General features: G+C 44.4%; 1 protein-coding gene across 3 annotated transcripts in view; it reads right to left on the bottom strand.

The window, feature by feature from the left end:
- Nucleotides 1–887: 887 nt before the first annotated feature.
- Nucleotides 888–18,941, bottom strand: part of PKP4 (plakophilin 4) — a 60,334-nt gene continuing 42,280 nt past the window's right edge. For 2 of the 3 annotated variants that reach the window (XM_086465946.1, XM_009946880.2), the window contains exons 11-21: nucleotides 13,355–13,538; nucleotides 11,810–11,927; nucleotides 11,137–11,328; nucleotides 10,819–10,992; nucleotides 9,837–9,987; nucleotides 7,554–7,749; nucleotides 5,525–5,609; nucleotides 5,303–5,420; nucleotides 2,525–2,656; nucleotides 1,721–1,794; nucleotides 888–1,136 (exon numbers count right to left, since the gene is read on the bottom strand). In XM_086465946.1, coding sequence (XP_086322072.1) covers nucleotides 888–1,136; nucleotides 1,721–1,794; nucleotides 2,525–2,656; nucleotides 5,303–5,420; nucleotides 5,525–5,609; nucleotides 7,554–7,749; nucleotides 9,837–9,987; nucleotides 10,819–10,992; nucleotides 11,137–11,328; nucleotides 11,810–11,927; nucleotides 13,355–13,538 — 1,673 coding nt within the window. The remainder of the gene's footprint in view (nucleotides 1,137–1,720; nucleotides 1,795–2,524; nucleotides 2,657–5,302; nucleotides 5,421–5,524; nucleotides 5,610–7,553; nucleotides 7,750–9,836; nucleotides 9,988–10,818; nucleotides 10,993–11,136; nucleotides 11,329–11,809; nucleotides 11,928–13,354; nucleotides 13,539–18,941) is intronic. The other variant, XM_009946882.2, reaches the window with a different exon arrangement.

Here is an 18,941-nt window from a genome sequence, read left to right on the forward strand (position 1 = left end):
CACTGAAGAAAGCTGGGAAAATGGCTCAAATGTTTTAGTATATTCAGCCTGCTTATAAACATGCAGTTAAGACTTACTTGTGGTATTTGCTTCCGAATATCACACACGGAAAAAAAAAAAAGAACAGGGAACAGCTTTCCATGGATGAGACTTCCATATTTATTGTTATTCTATGTGCATAGAAAATGGCAGTGAAGTTTCTTATGAAATAGGCAGGGAATGGGAGAGGTGTCAATATACTGGACTGGACTTTGTGCTTCAAAATTACACTATTCATTTTTAAAAGTGTTTTTTTTTTTTTCCTTTTAAAATTACAACATTTTCTTGGATTTTTTTCTGCATGATGTTTCAAGTTCCTTTTAAAATGACACACGGCGTTACAAATGGATGGCACTTGAACCCAAGGTGGCAGTTCCATATTTACACCCACGAAGGAAATTTACATGACGTAATCGCATACAATCTTGACATGTAGTAATAGCAATAAAACAAGGGCATCCATTGCATTTTTTCTGTACAAACTATCCGAACAAGACTTTTATTCACATAAAAAAAAATCAGCTGTAATTTGCTCTGACCTACACTTTCCAAATTCACTTTACTCAATTCTCAAACCTTTCATCACATCGCCCACACCCTCACCAGACTACAGGAGCTACAAGTAATTATGCCTAACACCTAAACAGAGCAAAACCCCATCCCTTCCAGCTTTTCCTCCTGACGATTCCTCACTCAAAAAAAATATTAAAAAAATAAAATCAGTAATCAATCTTCCTTGTTCCTTCTTTTATCTCACTTCCACATTTCATAACCAAAACAGCAAATGAGGCCATTCCATTTCTTCTCAAGCAAGATAAGAAATATAGGGTTGTTTTGTTCTCTTGATGCTACACCCAGGAGTCAGGTGAACCCGGGTACTGTTCTGCTCTATAAGAAGATCGTCTGGTGGAATAAAAGTCTACGTAATTGGTGGTTGATTTCAGTCCGTATTGTGTTGTGTAATCTGAAGAAGCAGGGAAGTGAACTCGATCATCAAAATATGGGTCTTCGTAGCTATGTGGGGACTGCAAGTATAATCTGTACGCGTCATAGTTTTTCCTGTTGGTATCTTCTTGACTGTAGTACAATTGCTGATGCTGTTGACAAAATGATAGAAAAATAAGCTTTCAAAATACAATTAGCAAAGAAAATACTGTTTCTCAAACTTACACATTATACAGAACCTTTCCCTAAAAAGCTAAGTGCAGCTCTGCCAATGACAACAGTAACAGGTTTCAAACCTCCATGAAATGTACCTGATTTTTAAAGGGAACTAAATGGAGGAAAAACCTCTAAGCCTGCCTGCATGTCTCCTCCTGCATCCCCTGGGAAGCCAAGGACTCTCAAAAGCAATTCTAGAGCATAAGTGGAAAGTACAGAACCTGACTGTGCTGACCAAAACCACCAAGTCAAGTCAGGAAAGTGGTCTCGGATCCCACCGTAAGAAGATGCTGAAATACGTGACTGTAGAAGGCAAGCGCAAAGGTAATGGGAGTGCATCCGCCACGGCCAGCTCCAGTACACTAGTGCCCGCTAACAAGTTAACTGCGCCTTCAGATACACGCCAGAGCAGCAGCGCTCCAGTACTGCACAGTATACTCAGAACTCCCTCAAGTTCCGTTACACACGACGTGCTGAGCCTTGTTACCGGTGTCATGCCAAAATAAAATTTTGGGGTCACCTGTAGTCGTCTGTTTTGTTCTCTGGCTGGTGAGGAATAGGAACTGATGTAAATTGGTGAAGGTTTGCTGGAACCTGTGAGAAAACAGTTTACGGCATAAACTTCAGTCTTTATTCTTTCATCTGTAAGTCTACTTGCTTCTAATTTACCTACAAGAAATAGTGTAGCGCCCAAACAAGGAAGTCTGCAGATTTTCGTATCTACTAATAATACAATAAAACAATACAGGCACACTATGTCTCTCTGCAGTACTTAAATTGAAACCAAGAGGCTTTTCTGTGTTGCTTTTTTTTTTGTTTTACAGACTAATAACCTTTAAAACAAGGAATTTCCTTCTCTTTATTCGCTGTCATTTCTGTTCTGCGACTTGTGTCAAATGGTAAGAAGCAAAAGGGAGATCAGGGAAAAGATGAAATCTTCGTATAATTTAATAAAACCAATTAATATATTATTATATTAGACAACCGCATGTTATTATTTATAACATATTTTTTTTAATATATATATATAAAATGGGCATAATAAAACAATTTTCTGGAATAGAGTTTTAAATAAAAGTTCCAAACACCCCTCACCTCCCAATACAAACACAGATCTTCCCTTATTCTGGTAACGTGTGCAATTTTAAAGAAAACAGCAGCCACTGATGAAAAACCTGCTCCGTTCCACACGCCATGAATAGAATGAATAAAATGGAAAACATTGAGTAACAAGCCTGCTAATGCAACTGTCCGTACTGTTATTGTATAAACTCCTCATGTAAGGACCCTTTACATATTCCAGTTAAGAGTTCCCCTGACTTACCAGTATATATGTCTTTATGTGTAATGACATCTCCTTGGCTGTTATAATACTGCATAGAAGGCTGTGTTCTCTCGTACTCCGAGCGGGGCTCTCTAATTCCTAATAAAGCCGGTGATGAGGATGTACTGCCAACTGATGAAAAATGAGCATTATCAGTACACACAACAAAAGCCTCTCCCCTACCTAACCTCTGTTCTCATCCCTTCCTTCCTCAGGGATTAACAAACGAGAGAGATGTGAGTAACGGACAAAACCAGTACATCGTTTTTCCTGGACAAAGAACCTCAGTGACACAGGCCATTGACAACGCATCACGAGATGCTGATGTTGTCCTTTACTGGTGAGTCACTGCTCTGTAATGCTTACAACTGGAATAGGAGCCCTCACCCATTTCAGTTTGCGTATGACGTAATTTGTTTGCATTTGAAGATGATACTCCTGCTAATGTTTACGATTTTATGTAAGTTACACCTAAACAGAATCGTTAAGTCCGTCCTATGACTTGGGACAGGACAGAAGAATTCACAGCCTGCCTGGCTGCAGCCATCCACGTACCCGCCTGTATCCCTGTGCTTCCGTTAGCATGCAGGGCTGCATCTCGGACATGTGGTGCTCCAGCTGGCTGACAACCTGCTAAGGTCAGAACCATGGAGTGCTTAATATTCTTACTGCTGAATCTCCTCTGTAGCTGTAAAAAGTTTGTTTGCTAAATCTTCCCTGTTACAGACCACCTGGGTTTTGTTTGCTTAGAAAGACTCCATTAACATAGGAGAAAAATACTTTAAAATAATGGCTAAAAATTTTGCTTCAGAATGTTAATCAATGATACCTTCTTCCATAAGCCATGTCCACTACATCGTATCTCACAATTTTGTGTTATTATGGATAGTTTAATTACTGATATTATCCTGGCATATTCACTGCTAATAAAAGCTAAATTTGGGGGTGTTGTTAAGATTCTGACACAGGCCAACGTAATGTGTGTTCGTAATGGAGTGACTGAAACAAGAACCGCTGCTGCGGGCCAAGCGTAACTGTTCTGCCGCGCAGCTGCTGCGCATGCGGTACCAGCAGGGCCGCTGCCGCCATGCCCTCCCTGGACGTGCTCGTGGCACCAGGCTTCCACCTTACTCTAGGTTGAGCCTGTTCGTGCTCTGGAACAGAAAAGCAGACACTTCCCATGAGGATCTTTTACTAAGCGTTCTTTGAAGTGCAACAGCCTCTGAATATTCAGGTAGAGCTGCCCATCTTACTTCCTGCTTGTAGTTCAGAGAACTGGGGTAACACAGTTGTCCTGGTAGCGCATCTTGGGAGAGAGCACGCAGAGGCAGGAATCTGACAGTAGGTACTGGAATATCCCTTTATGCTGCAGCAGAACCTGGTCCATTCCCTGAGCCCAAGCTGTATGTGCTTCCTTGTTGTTGCTCACTTCAAGACGACATTTTTGGCTCTGGCAATAGATGCACAATTCGGACAGCCTGTGGCTGCAAGGTGGCCTGATGCCAGCACGTGCAACTTGGCAACTAGGTGTAAAAGTAAAAACTGCCTTCAGTATGCTGCAGGTTGAGAGTGACAAAGACACTTGGCCAGGACGTTCCTCTGAAGCCCTGAAGGGCTGGAGAAGGCTGAACGTGGAACACAGTAAGGTCAGAATAACGAAATCCTCTGAGAACTGGTAACTGCAGACTGCTGTTGTATGGCACTAGACAAAGGAATTGGTCTGTGTTGAGAGGAGTGGCGGTTGAGAGGAACTCTGGGATGAAAGATACCCTTTCTTTCCCTTCTTAAGACACTGCGGGTATACTTCTCATAGGAAAATAAATCCCTGGTTGAGCCCTTGTCTTTCAGGTCAACCGTGTCATGAAGGCATGTGTGAGGGTTGTTACTTTTATGTAAAGAAGCAATTAAACAACACTATTGTAGGATCTGGTCACTTATTTCAGCAGTCATGGTAGACAGATCGTTTTCGGTATTAACAGAGATGGATTCACACAAAAATGAGAGAGTAAATTAGATAAAATAAAATGCTAAATGACGACAATATACAAGACTTCGAATAGGTTGTGTCAGCCCCCTCATGAATATCTAACTCCTAGCACTGAAGATGTTAAAGGAACAAAGGCAAGAAAGAAATGAGGAGTCGTCAGAAAAGTAGGATTTTTGTATTTGTCTTGCTCATCCTAATGGGACATCGCATAACTGGGAATGGAAACAGGTTCCTTGCTACTGGTCTGATGCCTCCCATGCTGTCAAGTACCTGTGTTCTGTAAGGCTACATCTACAGTGCCAAGACATACTGCACAGGAGAGGCTTTGTAGAGGGAAACGGTCAGTAACCAAGTCCAGGCGGGAACCCTGAGGACTTTACTGAGCACCAGGTCTAGCCTGGTCCCACGAGCTGAACGCCATCAGCAGCTGGAGCACACCAGTGGCCTGGAAGCACACCATCTGATTGAGTTTCATCCAAAGGAATACAGTTCTCCTCCTGAGACTGCAGTTTGAGCTGCATTAAGGAGTAAGTGGGAGATTTGCGTCAAAGTGCTCCTTATCCAAACTGTAATGCTGACGTAGAGACATCCCCTGGGCTGTGGAACATGCCGCCTGCCAACAGCAACAGCAAAGGTAACCTCCAGAGTACCCCAAGTGCTTATGTTTAAGTACAGAGGAGAGACAGCTCACCTCCACCCTTTAGGCAGAATTAGCAGTAAACTGAGAGGCTGAGTTGAAAAAATGGGATACCAGGTACCCCTGCAGTAAATCTCTACATTTCTTGACTGACCTGACTGTATGACAGGTGACATCTGTTGATTTGTTGTTGATAAAGAAGGATGGGACTTGAACCTCTCTCGCTCTAGTGTTGACACCGGTGTAATAAAATGACTTTGATTCCATCCGTCCTGTGGAGCGGCAAAAAGAAAAAAACCAGCAAAATCAATCACTTTTCATTAAGTTAGGAGTTTTGTAGAACTGTTTTCCAGAGTAGGCTAATTTTGTAATTTACCTTTTTATAAATGCTACGGAGATCTCGGTATTGCCATAATGTATTCAGTACCTGGGCGGCCGCCTTGACAACCTTCAGTGAGGATCTAAGCAAGTAAAGAACATTACATTACTAGAAAGCCACTTAATTCCACTTAAAAAGAACAATGTTCCTGAGCTACAGAACAGCCTAAACCTCGATGCTGTGAAGCAAGTCAGGTCATCTCGCCGGGTCTTGGTAACAGGCGCCTGCACTACCGCAGTGTGGGCACAGCTGTGTCTGCAACCTCGCCAGAAGGCGGTGCAGGACCCGATTAGGCATGGCAGTCACCTCCCTCTCCAGCCTAGACATTTTCCCTTCTGGTCACCCATGTGAGGAATACAGATAGAAGGGTTGAAATGGCTGCTGTTGTTGTCCGCGAGAACTAAAAATCATGAACAGAAACGTTCTATTTAGTGCATTTTATAAAAAACGAAGACTACATACTTGAAACCATTGTGCAAAATTCCTAACTGTAGAAAAAGAATAATCAAATAAAAGAGAGCTGGTATTAAGTGTCTCCAGACATCCTCATAGCGAGACCCTGTTCTCAGTTCTGCGTTGCACTACTGAAAACTTTTATTGGTTGGGAAAACACTTCTCTGCTCTCGAGAGCAAGGCTACGAAAATTGCTCTAGCTATTACTAAAAATAAAATCATGCCATCTTTTTAAGAAGAAATGGCAGTAAGCTGGTAGTGCTGCTGAAGTAATGATTTGTCACTGAAGGCCACAGCGTAACATCTGTGTCAAACACAGGCCTTTTTCTGTCACTGTGAGGATTCATCCAAAAACAGTTTTCGAAAAAAGGACTGAAAAAAATTGCAGTTACTAAGTGTTAATCAATGAGTAGACACTCTTACTATGTCCACAAGATGTTAAATTGTTCTAGCGTACCCTCTTGCCTCCTTAAGCGCAGACGCACCTTCAGGCATTGCCCCCATGGCCCAGTGCAGTCCCAGAAGGGATCACTGCGCTCCCAGCTGCAGTCGAAAAGAGCCTGTGTCCCTGGGACATCTAAAAGTGTTCTGAACTGTGGGTACTCATGATAGAGCCCAGTTTCTTTCGAGACAAAGACGTTGTTAAAAATGAGGTATGTGTGATTCACACTGACTAGCTTCTCCGAGAAGAGGTCCTTTCCTCTCCATTACCACCCGACTGAACACCAGGCACAGGGCTGGCTGCACCCCCACCTCCCTGCTCTCCGCAGAGAGGAGACCTGCCATACCCCATTCATACAACAGCCCTGCCCGTGGCCGTGGTCAGCCACGCCGCCGAGGGACGCAGAGCAGCGGTGCGGTGGTAGCCAGGTGGGTTCGTGGGGCTGGCTCCGCGCTGGCCCTGCACAACTCGGGAGCCATTACACGTTCCCGTCCCTCGTCGCTCAGCTGAAAGGTTTTATTACCGCCCGATCCAGCCCAGCGTGGCACTCCGCTAACAAAGCCCTCGCAGGGGGGATGGCCCAGCCGTGCCCGTCCGTCCGCAGCACACCAGGTCTCCTCGATCACCATGTGCTCCGCACTCCTCTGCGAAAGTCCCGCTGGCGGGTGAACCCCTGGGCAGGCCCAGCCGTCCTTGCAGCCTGCCAAGCGGCCGTGCCAGCTGTAACGGCTGCTGCGACACGTCCTGCGTGTCAGGCGCTAACGCACGCCGACTTTGAGAAGCTCTGAATATCCTGTTAACCTTGGAGGCGTTTGAGAGGGGACGCGTTCTTTTCAATGCTGTTCCACCTGCGCAGGCCCCACTGGTGCGATTACCGCATGTGACTGTAAAAGCCTGAGGGGGAGAACCCACTGCACGAGAACGGTGGCACCAACTGCCTCCCTTTCCCAGCATGATTCAGACTTCGTTAGCTACTCGTGATCAGGACTGCAAAAGCAAATTATTTTTTGGTTGGGTGTTTTTTTTTGTTTTTTTTTTGTTTTTTTTTACTCAAAAAACATTTCCCATGTTCTTAGGCATTTTAAATGGAACAGAGAAACAGCTTAGGTATGAACTTTGCTGCCTACTTGCCTGTCACCTCTTCCTTTTGTTATGTTCACCAGCTTTTCTATTCCTCCTGTATCGGCGAGGGCTTTGGCGTTTTCCATGTTTTTACTAGTGACCTCATGCAAAGCACAGCAGATTGCTGCTACGGTCTCATCAGACAATATGCTTGGACCGTTGCCTCCTGGAAGTCGATTAACCAGGTCTCGCATGGCGTATTTACCTATAAAAATCCAGCAACAGAACCACGTAAGAAAATACGTTTTGGTACTGAGAAATTTGGTACTTTGAAATTATAGGACTCACCACAAAACTGCATCAGAAAGAAACGCAGGATCAGAACCACAGAAACCTTCCCAGAAGTCACATTTTACACAGAGTCAGAGACCAGGGATCAATCTTTTTTTTTTTTTTTTTTCCTTTTAGCTTAAAAATGTGAGAAGTTGCATTTTTGCAACAGGAGCATCTGCAAACAGGAATTATCTGGAGAAAGCAGAATCGTTCCAGGCAGAATGTTACGCCATTCATTATGGACGGAAGGAGTGGTGCACATTCTGAGGCTTCATTTATAGGAGGGTCAAAGAAACCCTTGCAGTAACTTGGAATTTTCTTTCAGGCATTCTGTTCACCTTATTTGTACCCATAAGAGATCAGATCTGGGCTCTTTCAGATTTCAGTTACTGACTGGTGCATAGGAACAGTCACGCTGCACACAACGGAAGGACCTTAACCAAAGCTAAGGTAATTTTTTGTTCCTGTTTAGGCTGTGCTGGTAATTGAATGGTTAATTGATTTGATGGAAGAAATGTATTTTTACATAGCAGTGAGTAATGAATAAGCTTTACACAAAGCCATTGGCTTCTATTTGCATAATGTGCCTGAGGGGGAAAAAGTAGCCCAAAAGGAATTCTGCAGACAAAAGGACCAACTTTTTGAACACACTGGAAAGCCAGCACCAGCAGTGCTCACACAGCGGTACACTGTCACTGCCAGCCTTTCAGCAAGCTCGTCGACACACGTCTGCGTATACCAACTTATACTGGTATTGCTGGAGTCCCCAGTTGCTTATTCAGAATGTAGACCATGTAAACCCCTTATTCCTGCCCCTAGCAACGCCAGTAAAGCTGCATGAAATACCTTCCTAGCACGGGGTAATCCATGACTCACTTCAGTGTCAAGTACTTTACACAAAGATTAGTTTCAGAGTGCATCTGAAAGCCAGTAATTCGTTCATAGTTAAGGCTTTGGGAGGGAGAGGGAACAGGTGGAGGCGCATTCCTGAACCGAAAAGTTCTGCCAGGCAGAGGGGGAAAAAAAAGCCTGAAAAGAGAATATTACCTTAGCATGACCTGCACATGGCTGGTGCTAGAGAACAGACTCTTCTCTTTACTATCGCCTTACATGTGCAATGCCTGCACTGCAAGAAAACACGTTCTGAACATCCAAGGTGAAGAAGCTTCAGAAACATACAATAAAGTTCTATTCACCTGCACCTATCTTTTGGGGAATAACGATAGGCTTTTCTGTACATGTAGTTGTTGTATACTTGGCCCACTAGACTACACCACAGAAAATGCTCCTGCAACAAAACCAAAACTTTTTTAGATCGTGACATGGGTCTAGGCCACAGCAGTCTGGGGCTGGGGGTGAGGCGTGTTCAACACTTGCCACAACAGTCTGAGATTTGTGATCAAGGCAGGAAAAACGTTGTTTGTTTTTTTTTTTTTTTTAAACGCTCGATGAGAAAGGCACAGTTGAATGCTTAAAGTATTAAACATTAAAAGTGACAAAAGGGAAACAGTAAGTTTTTCTGCCAGGCACCATTGTTGATTACTTAACTCAGCAAAGACACATATATACTGCTCTATATCTGGGGTTTCGTGGAAACATTTTACTAGGAGAGATTTCCTCCCTCTCTCCCTACCCAACACCATTAAGTTGAAGTATCTACTGATGCACTGACAGCAGAGCTGTCCTGTCCTGTTACGATACATAAGGGACCTTGAAACCCTCTGAGGAGGTTACGGTTTAGCTCCAAGGAAGCGGAGTCGTGTTTTCCATCGTATTTTGTACTGACAGCTTCCCACCCAGTTTAGTTTAGCTGAGGTGACTTCCATCCGTTGTAAAGAGATGGCCCTGCAAAAAGGCTAAAGGCAAACTATAGCATCAACATCGCTCTGAAAAGCTACTGCTGTCAAAATGATTCGTTCCTGTGACTCAACCGACGTGATACAGAAAAATCAAGTATTGGCAGCATCTCCTCGTGTTCTTTCAGAGCGAGTCGGGCAGTCAGTATGGTTCTGGCCTTACCGATGAGCTCCTTGTTCCGAACATCCAGTGCCATGTTCCTTAAGGCAGTTGCCACAGACGAAACGACTCTGTCGTTATCCATGCGCAGCAGCTCCACGAGGATCGGCAGTCCTTTTTCTTTTCTTACGGCAGCTCGAATGTATGCTGCAAACTGTAATAAAACTCCAGTTACTCACAAGTCTGCTGCAGCATCCTGACTGGAATAATCTCTTCCTAGACTGTAATTCCCAAGTACGTTAGCCGTAGTTTGCCAAAGAAAAGACGACGTGCTAAATGCCTATCTTTTCTATTATTAGAAAGGGTTGGCTCTGTTGTTTTTCACTCATTCTTCTTACAGCAATGCCTAAAAAAGTGGTCTAACAGACAAAATATCTTGACAGGTGACAAATTATTGAAAAGGGAACAGTTTAAAGACCAATTTTATAATGGTCATAAAATGAAGAAGTCTTGGTTGTTTTTCTACATGCAAAGGAAGCAATTAATGTTTTTTTTTTTTTTAATCTCTCCAAGGCAACTACATAACATTAATAAACTCTTCTCATGGGGTGCTTTTGTGACATACTGTATGTAAGGGCCACAAGCAAGAATGTATGGAAATAAATAATACAAATAATAAAGCAATACAAACTACTTATTTATGCTGGTCTTGTTTTGACAGTACCTTCCCACCCGAACTCGCAGTTAGAAGGTGCTACAAGGCTACTTTGCCCTAATAGGCACTGGAAGAAAGCTTTTTCTGTTCACTTAAAATGAATGGTACCAATGTCAAAAGGCCAGTTTCCCCACCGCTCTTCCTGCCTACCATCTTTGTCACTGCCTCACACTGTGGAATGACATTACTGCAGCACCTACGCGCTGAGGATACGCACCAGAGATGCTCAGACACATACTAGAAAAATCACATGTTCCTTCCAGACACGTTCCAATTCCTTATAAAAAACCCAGCTAAAATACGACAATGGAAGAGTAGGAATTCACATACCTTCCAGTTGCCCGCAGAAAGGTTCTGGAGAGATCCTGCAGAGCCCTCTAGAGTGGCTGGGTTGGAGCTTTCTGCGAGGAGTGTCAGGTACGGCTTTACCACAGATGGGTGCCACAGCATTTCCACCCCTTTAGGAGACTTGGAAAATCCTGGTATGGGGCCCACTCCATCCCACTGGGAAATGAACATCTATTTGTCACGACATGAAACCTCTGTATTTTCCTTCAACTCACGACAGTTTTTCTTCAGGCTATGTTCTCCCCCCACCATTATCTACACTACAGCTGATATATTTGTATCACAATGGAAACGGCAAACCTGATCCTCCTGCGAAGTTTTTTTTTTCTTCTTCTTTTTTTTCCCCCAGCAACTTGGCTCCGAGTCTTTGCTGGGTGATTCTTTTCCTAACAAGTCATCCAATTCATTGATTCCCAACAGACGTGCCTGAGGTACCTCCAGCTCCAAACGGTATGAAAGGTTTCTCAAGGTGCACACGCAGTTTTCCACTGTCTGAAGCCAAACCAGAAAGATGCCATGTAATTAGTTGCTTCCTTACATAGCGATAAAGCAAATCAACCAAAGGAAGCAGAGGTGAAAAGGCATTTGGAGCACAAGCCCTCAACTAATTCTGGGCCCTGGGGCATTGCTTTGTCTGTTTGTCTGAGAAAGCTGCAGCCTCTCTCCCAATACCCTCAAACAGGAAAATATTTAGAACAGTAATCTTCACTGTAGTGGCTTATTTTTTAGTATTCTGAAAATGAAAAGGACAAGAGCTTACTATTATTAAAGACTGAATACTTCAACACTGATGAAAATGAAAAACACGGCATTATGCATCAGGATTTGTTTGTGCATCAGTAAACCGGGGTTAGGAGGGAAGACCAGTTGAGCTAACCACATCACAGTGCTAAATTATACTATACAAGCCCCAAAAGACCCTAGGAGACACACAGTTTAGCACTAAAATGACTTCCGTGAAGCGTGCACACACCTTGCTGTCGTAATCCGACGTGTTCACACACGTGTGGATCACATAAAGCAGTGAATCGACCAGCCCTTCGCAAGACCTCATCTGCTTCCGGGCTTCTTCGCCGGCTGAGCTCAGGTTCCTGAAGGGTTGAAATGAAAAAGGAACACGGCATGTTCACAGGCCGGCAGACGCACCATCGTTGTGTCAGACAGCTTGCAGGAGTTTCTTACACAGCTCAGTGATGATTGGGAAGTTAAAAGCAAACATGCCATTCTGTGCAGCAACCCACCCCCAATTCTTGGATCAGTGGGATTCCAAACCGCCGTTTCAAGACAGCACGGACACAACCGGCTCTGAGGAGAGCCCCCTTCCCACAGCTCTTCCATTCCGAGCCCCCGCGGCGGCACAAGCCCCAGCCCAGGGCTCGTACGCGCTGCAGCAGGGGTTGCCGAGCTCGGCCGGGCTGGCAGTACCCTTCGTGGGCCCTTCTAAAAACTGGGTCCCTTCTGTGCTCCGTGCTGCGGTGCAGCCCCGTTAACACTGGTAACAGTGCTACGTGGACAGAAGAACAACTTCTCAGGGCGAAGGGGGTGGAAAAGGCTGCACTGCGCCTTAGAGTAAGCAGCAAAGGGTGTAGGCCAGGATTTGCCTTCATGATCACTGTACTGCAAAACCTGAAGCTCACACCATGACTGGATGCCCACTAAAACGGTACTGCACGGCTGCTAAAACATGGCACCATGCCTGTCTAGGGCGGTGCTTCTTCTCCAGGTATCACATTTGCACAACCCGAGGTTCAGAAGCAGTGTTAAACTCCTTGTCTCGAAAAGCAGCCCAACGAACAACAACAACGAAGCAGTTTACTCAAACATTCTGAAGTTTAGGAGGGTTACCGGCAAACAAAAAGCAATCCCAGTTCCGTTTGAACACAATGGCCTTACTCTGCTGTTTAAGGGAACACAGCTTGAGATCTAATAAATTCAAATGATAAACAACCCTACAAATGAACAGAAATAGCTCACATACTGCCCCTGACCCTTGAATTATGTTTTCAGGTATTTTAGTCTTGCCTTTCATTATTCTGAATACTTTTTTTCCTTCCTACTGCTGTTTGAGAAATCCACAAAGGGAACAGTCGAACATTTCTTCACTGATCTGTACGCATATACAAACATAATTATTTAAATGTATACAACAGTAAAGAATCACCAATATCCCTAAATAATACTCATAAGCCCCATACACAATGCAAAAATTGCAGTTGTTAATAGGGGAAAAGTGCAATGACCATAATTTATAAAAAAAACAACCAAAATGTAACCACTAGCCGTTATAGTTAACATCTCCCTAGCGACTGACTTTGTACCTTTCATGTTTTTCCAATATGGAAAAAAAAAATAAACGCAAAAGCAGTCTAAATGATAGAACTATATGTAGTCTAAATGATAGAACTATATGTAATTTATAGAATATGCAACAACGCTTTTGTCTTAAAAAGCACAGTGTAAAAAGGGCCTGTTGGATAACACAATTACTCTGTAAAAGGCAGTCTTGCAGCACATTTACCTCAGGCATCCTGTAGTATTGCGTAGAACTAGGGAAGTCTGAAATTTAATTTTATGATCATCATCAAAGGAAGAACTGTTCCACCCCGAATGTGGCACTATCACGGTGTTCGTTAGTGTTGACAGAGCATCTCTAATGATTGTCATCTTCACTGCGTCACACGAAGACAAGTTCCAGAGAACCCCTTAAGAAAAGATTTCCATTGCAGCGAAGTCAGAAAAGCCTTGGCAAACCAATATAAAGCAACATTAACAACTTTAAAGACATCTCATTAAACAGGAGAAAGACCATCTACCTGTGCAAAACCAAGAGAAACCCAGCCTGCAACGTAGCGTTAACATTCCAGCGCCACTGGTCAGTACATGCTCAGCACAGCTGCTGTTAGGGTTCACTTTACAGACTGAAGTAAGTATTTCTACGCTTTGGATTACAGTGCGTTCGGCAGCCTTTGCTCACTGCCTGGCGGCAGCCTATGTTCTTTGAGAGAAGAGTTGGAACGCGAGATGATAATCAGAACCACCCTAACAGATCAGCAGCTAGGTCTCCCACACTGCTGAGAAGGAACACATGCGTAGCAGTGAGTAAATACTCTTTTCTTAAGGAAAAATACTCGGCAGAAACACACACTGACTGACAGGAGATGTTCCCTTCTGTCCTTCCTGAGGTACAGCTCGTTCTGCCACCCGAGGGCAGAGGGCAAGTCCCTGCTGCACTGCAGGAGTCTAGAGGAACATTCTCTACAAGCACACAAACTCATTCGTGAAATGCCTTTCCATCTTCCTGAAAAATATCTGCCTCCAGCTCACTACCCCTCTCTAACGCTAGTATCTTCCTTAGACATCTACAGATCCAACCCATACCATTACTACCTGTGATGGGAAGAAAACCCTGTCTCTGTAGTGTGCCAGGCAACGTGCCCATCAGTGCAAGCTGGTACAAAGTGCCACAGCAGCTGCCCCTGTCCCTAAAGAGGTCCCTAATGGATTTGCCAGACTAATTCCACACAGAATGCACATAAAACAAAAACTGAGAGTCATTTAGTAATTTACTATTAACTAGAGTTTCGTCGATGACCGCGTCTGTAGCTGTGCACGCAGTCACTGCAGCTGGAATGGAGTGGGGTCCCAGCGATGCTGCTTCCCCAGCGTGCCCAGCAGCAGCGGCACCCCGCACCACTTGCTTGTTCCTCTCCCAGGGCAGAGCTCCAGTGCGGAAGGAAAGGTGTGAACAGTCACACGAACAGAAGAAACATCTCCGAAGAAAGCAGCTGCAGGTAACCCCCTTGCAGTAACTGCTCCCGTGGACACCACAACTACGGGTGCCCATCAGCAGCAAGCTCTAGGGGCTGCGTGGAAGAGGGCACTATGGGAACTGTCGCTGTCCTATTAAGAGAAACGCCTCACGCTCCGCAGTTTGGATGACACGGCCTTCAGCGGAAGGGCAGCCAGATCTCAAACGCAAAAAAGCTCCTCGCAGATGCCACAGGCACCGCAGGCCCCTGTGAGTGTGCGGCCTGATCCCTAGTGGTGCCTTCATGCGCTGCCCCGCAGTTCCAGCCGGTCGGCAGGCTGAGAAGGGAAGGCATATTGATCAGAGGAGAGAAGGAGTTTTTCTGAACGCTTCATCCTGTTCAAAAAAGGCATGAACATCCCTGACCTCCAAAGGCTGAGCTTCAACCAACCTGCAAGAAAGAAGTCTGAGAGATGGAAGAAACAGATCGTTACCCTGATTTACATGAAACTTGGAGACTTAAGTTATAAACCACTTCTTATAAAGGAATATGGGAGAGGTTTGGCAATATTCTTGAGAGAGAGCTTCTTTGCACTGGAAATCTCTGCAACTTTGCAGGCAGAAGTCAACAGCGAACAGAGATTGTAAAAATACCAGACCAAAAAGGAAGTGAGAATAAACTAAACCTATGGACGTCATAGCTGAAAGGTCATCAGTGTTTTGAAACATGAGGTCTTGTGAAAAAAATTCTGAAAAAAATGACAAAGAAGGTAGATTGGCAGGTGGGTGGCAGCCATTGAAGAATTGTCAGCAAAGGTCCCCAGTGCGTGACGTGACATGATTCTAGATCGGGCAGAACCTGGGAAGCCAGTATCCGAAAAGGAAGAATGAAAGATGAACAGTGGAGGGGTGACGTGGTTTTGGGGTTGTTTTTTTTCTGATGATAAACATGGGAAGAAAGGCCTGCGCTGATGCTACTGCTGGGATATGAGATACTTCAGTGCAGAGCCGAATGTACAAGAGCTAATGTAAAAATCATACAGAGACTTTCTCTGTGGAAACTACAAGTAAGAAGTCTAGAGTGTTTTGCATTCAACTATCAGCCAGACAAAACTGCTATCAATCTTTTATCCTCAGGCAGAATTTGGCAGTTCCCTACCTTGTTTCACAGTCTTCTTACATGACATTCAGACACAAAAGTATGAGATCTGACATAAATTATCAGCAGAACTGTATATGCAAGTGATATGCTAAACACAGCATTTAATCATATTTTTCATCATGAAACACAGCTTAAAGTTCATCTAAATTCTCACCAGGTACTCATCTTACTCTAAATATTTGCCTTATACACAATATTTTACTAATTGTACAGTAGTATAGCTGTGTACACTCAGCAAAACCCATTAAACAGCATTCTCACCACAGCCCAGTGACATTGCTACCATAAGCCATACAGCACATGTGGTTCTGTGCGACCCTGCTTGGCAAACATTACTGCCCGGCGGTGCACGGTGAGGTACATCTCAGCCTTGCTGACTGCCTGACCTTCATGGCTGACCTACAGCTTGGGGCAACGCCGGAGCAGCCGGGTGCCGTTTGAAGTACCAGGGCGACCAGAGGTGACGTGCCCCATGCCCAGGCATCGCTGGCCCAGTGCAGCAAGCCGCAGCAGCACCCGCTAGAGCCGTAGGGGTGCTGGCACCCCCCACCCTGCCCTGCCTTCAGAGGAGCCCGGCAACTCAGGGGCCTGCTCAGAAACGGGGAGAGGAGAGCCAGTGGCAGCCTTCTGCCATACGTGGGCACAATGGTGCAGACCGAGACGACCAGCTGGAGCCCTTCCTGAGCGCGACTCCTCCGAGAAGCTGGTTAAACTTCAGCAAATACTAAGTCATCCATAAGGATTAGCCTGGGAGAGCTCGAAGAGCAAATTGCCCGAGTTCCGTGGAGCAACTATGTCAAAACTTGCCCAAAAGCTGGACTCTCAAGGAGGCAGCTTGATTAAACGATTAATGATTTATTAGCCCTGGGTTCATGATGTGAAGGCAAAAGATCTCACCAGTATACTCTGCTTCTCGAGTTGGGAGAAGACTTCAGCTATTTATTTCACAAAGTTTATTTGTAGAAGTCTTCAGCTATTTACTTTATGCAGTCCTTTACTCTTCATGTTAAAAATGAGAATAAAATCTGATTATTTGTGACTACTTATTTTAAGATAATTGGGACTAAATTTAGTGCTTACTAGAAACAAACCCCAAAGGCAAAGGTATTTGTAATTGGGGAAGTTTCTGTTCAAAGACAAGGAAAACGGTGGTAGCAGCTGGTACAATGCTGTATTGAGGTACGGCCTAAGAGACTTCTGAGATTACAGAGTAAGTGTGTACGTCATTGAAATAACTGCCATTTTATTCCTCATTGTCATGGAGGCACGCTTAAAAACAACTACTTAACTGTTACAGAATCATCTGCCAAAGAGACAGTTTCAAACCACAGGCAGAGGACGAATTTCCAAAAGAATATTTTTCAGCAGCTGCTGGCTGCAACTGCCCCCATTCTGGAAGACCGCGGCCATCTCATTCACAAATGACTCTGTGCTGCCCGAGGGGTGCCAAGGCCATTTACCGACCTAAGCAGGCCTCTACTGTCCCTAGTGTCACTGGGTTTGGAAGGAGGAACTTGTTGCTACTCACGTCACGCTTTAGTTTGTGTGTAATTCAACCGAGTGCTTCAGCTGGCCTCGAGCTTCTTGCTGAGTCTGTGAATATACTGTGAAACCCAGCAGAAAAATCACAAACCACTACTGGTGCTTGACATTGCACAGAGGCGAGGAAAACCTGAGAAGGCTGAAGTGCAAAAGACATCAGCGTTACCCAGCTTGGATAATTCTTGATGCAGGGAGGGAATCGCCAGTAACAGCTCCAGGGGAAGAAAAAACCCAACCAGCAAGCATTGCAGGAGAGTTCAAGATGCCGTATGAAATAGCCTCTGTAGTTCTAGTGAAAAGTGGGTCTTTTTGCCTTCTGTGTTTTGATCAGGGATTGCCTGCTGTGGATTCTTCTCAAGCGTTCTGCACTGGCCTAACTCTAACAGAAGTCAATGCCACTGACTTAACCAGAAGACAGTTAGGGCAAAACTTTCCATTTTGTTGTAGCTGGTTAAAAAAAATAAAAATACATGTGTTAAAAAGTAACAGTCACTTTTTCTGAAGTAGTAATCTTTAATTATAATTCAAATTAAATAACATATTTATTTGAAAAATCTTTTTACTTACTGATGATGTGCTCTATCTATCTATCTATCTATAGATACAGCACATCATATATGATATTTTGAAAGAAACAGTGTATGTTTGGGGCTTTTTTTTTTTTAACAGGGCCTAAATACCTTCCATAACTAAGAATCTGACTTTGGCTTTGTCTGTGGAACCATCTCTAACCTCTTAAAAGTACAAGTAACTTAGATGCTCAAAACACGAATTTGTAAAGCAGACAAGGCAGCTAACGTGTCGTTCTAGTTTAAAGTGTTCCGTTTACGTGAGTTCTTAAGGAAAAACTTGTGTCCTTCTGAAGAGAACATGAAAGCTGCAGGTTACCTTAACGTTTACGTGGAAAATACTTGAGGAAAACAGCCTGCGTATGAACTGAAATGCTTTGGATACATTCTGTACGGAGTCCTTGCGCTACTTCACAGCTTCTCTAAACAAGGAAATAGCTTGGGAGGGCTCTGGTACAACACCTCTGTTGCTTCCAACCCGGGCATTGTCGGGCAGCTTTGCTTAGTAGGCAAGTGGCGAAGATTCGTAGCTCAACAAAAACGAGGGACCTACTAAAATTTGAGAGAGGAACTGTTTAAAGGCAGTGAAAACTCCGCTTTTTTTTGTCCTTTAGTATTTTTCAATCCCCTAAAGTCCTCACAGACAAATCACTCCTGTACTAAGACAAAGCAGCAGCAGATGTACGCAGCGCCCAACGAATCCCCCAAATGTTTTGATGGAAACTGAGCTCCTTCACGTGCTGGAACTGCAAATCATTTATTATTTCTGCTCTTTCTGTCTGCACTGTGTGCCAAGTAGGCTCACGGGTTATGAGCTAAATCTGTCGCCTCATGCTCGAGAGACCAGAAGCGTAAACAGAGTCGCCTGCCGTGACTCTGCTGGCAGGCTAGGCATTGAGGTGCCTCTGTGACGCGCGTACTTGCACCCTTCTGTCCGCACTCTAACACACATCGACATAGTTTGGGTCCATCTTACGAATTCTGCAAGATCTTATTTAAAACTGTTGTCAGCAGATGATAAAAAAGCCTGTAACAAAACAAATGGTAGGAGTCAATAAACAAACACCTACCCAAGACCTAGCTG

This window comes from Leptosomus discolor, chromosome 5, assembly GCF_034619465.1.
Source record: "Leptosomus discolor isolate bLepDis1 chromosome 5, bLepDis1.hap2, whole genome shotgun sequence".
Taxonomy (NCBI): Eukaryota; Metazoa; Chordata; class Aves; order Leptosomiformes; family Leptosomidae; genus Leptosomus; species Leptosomus discolor.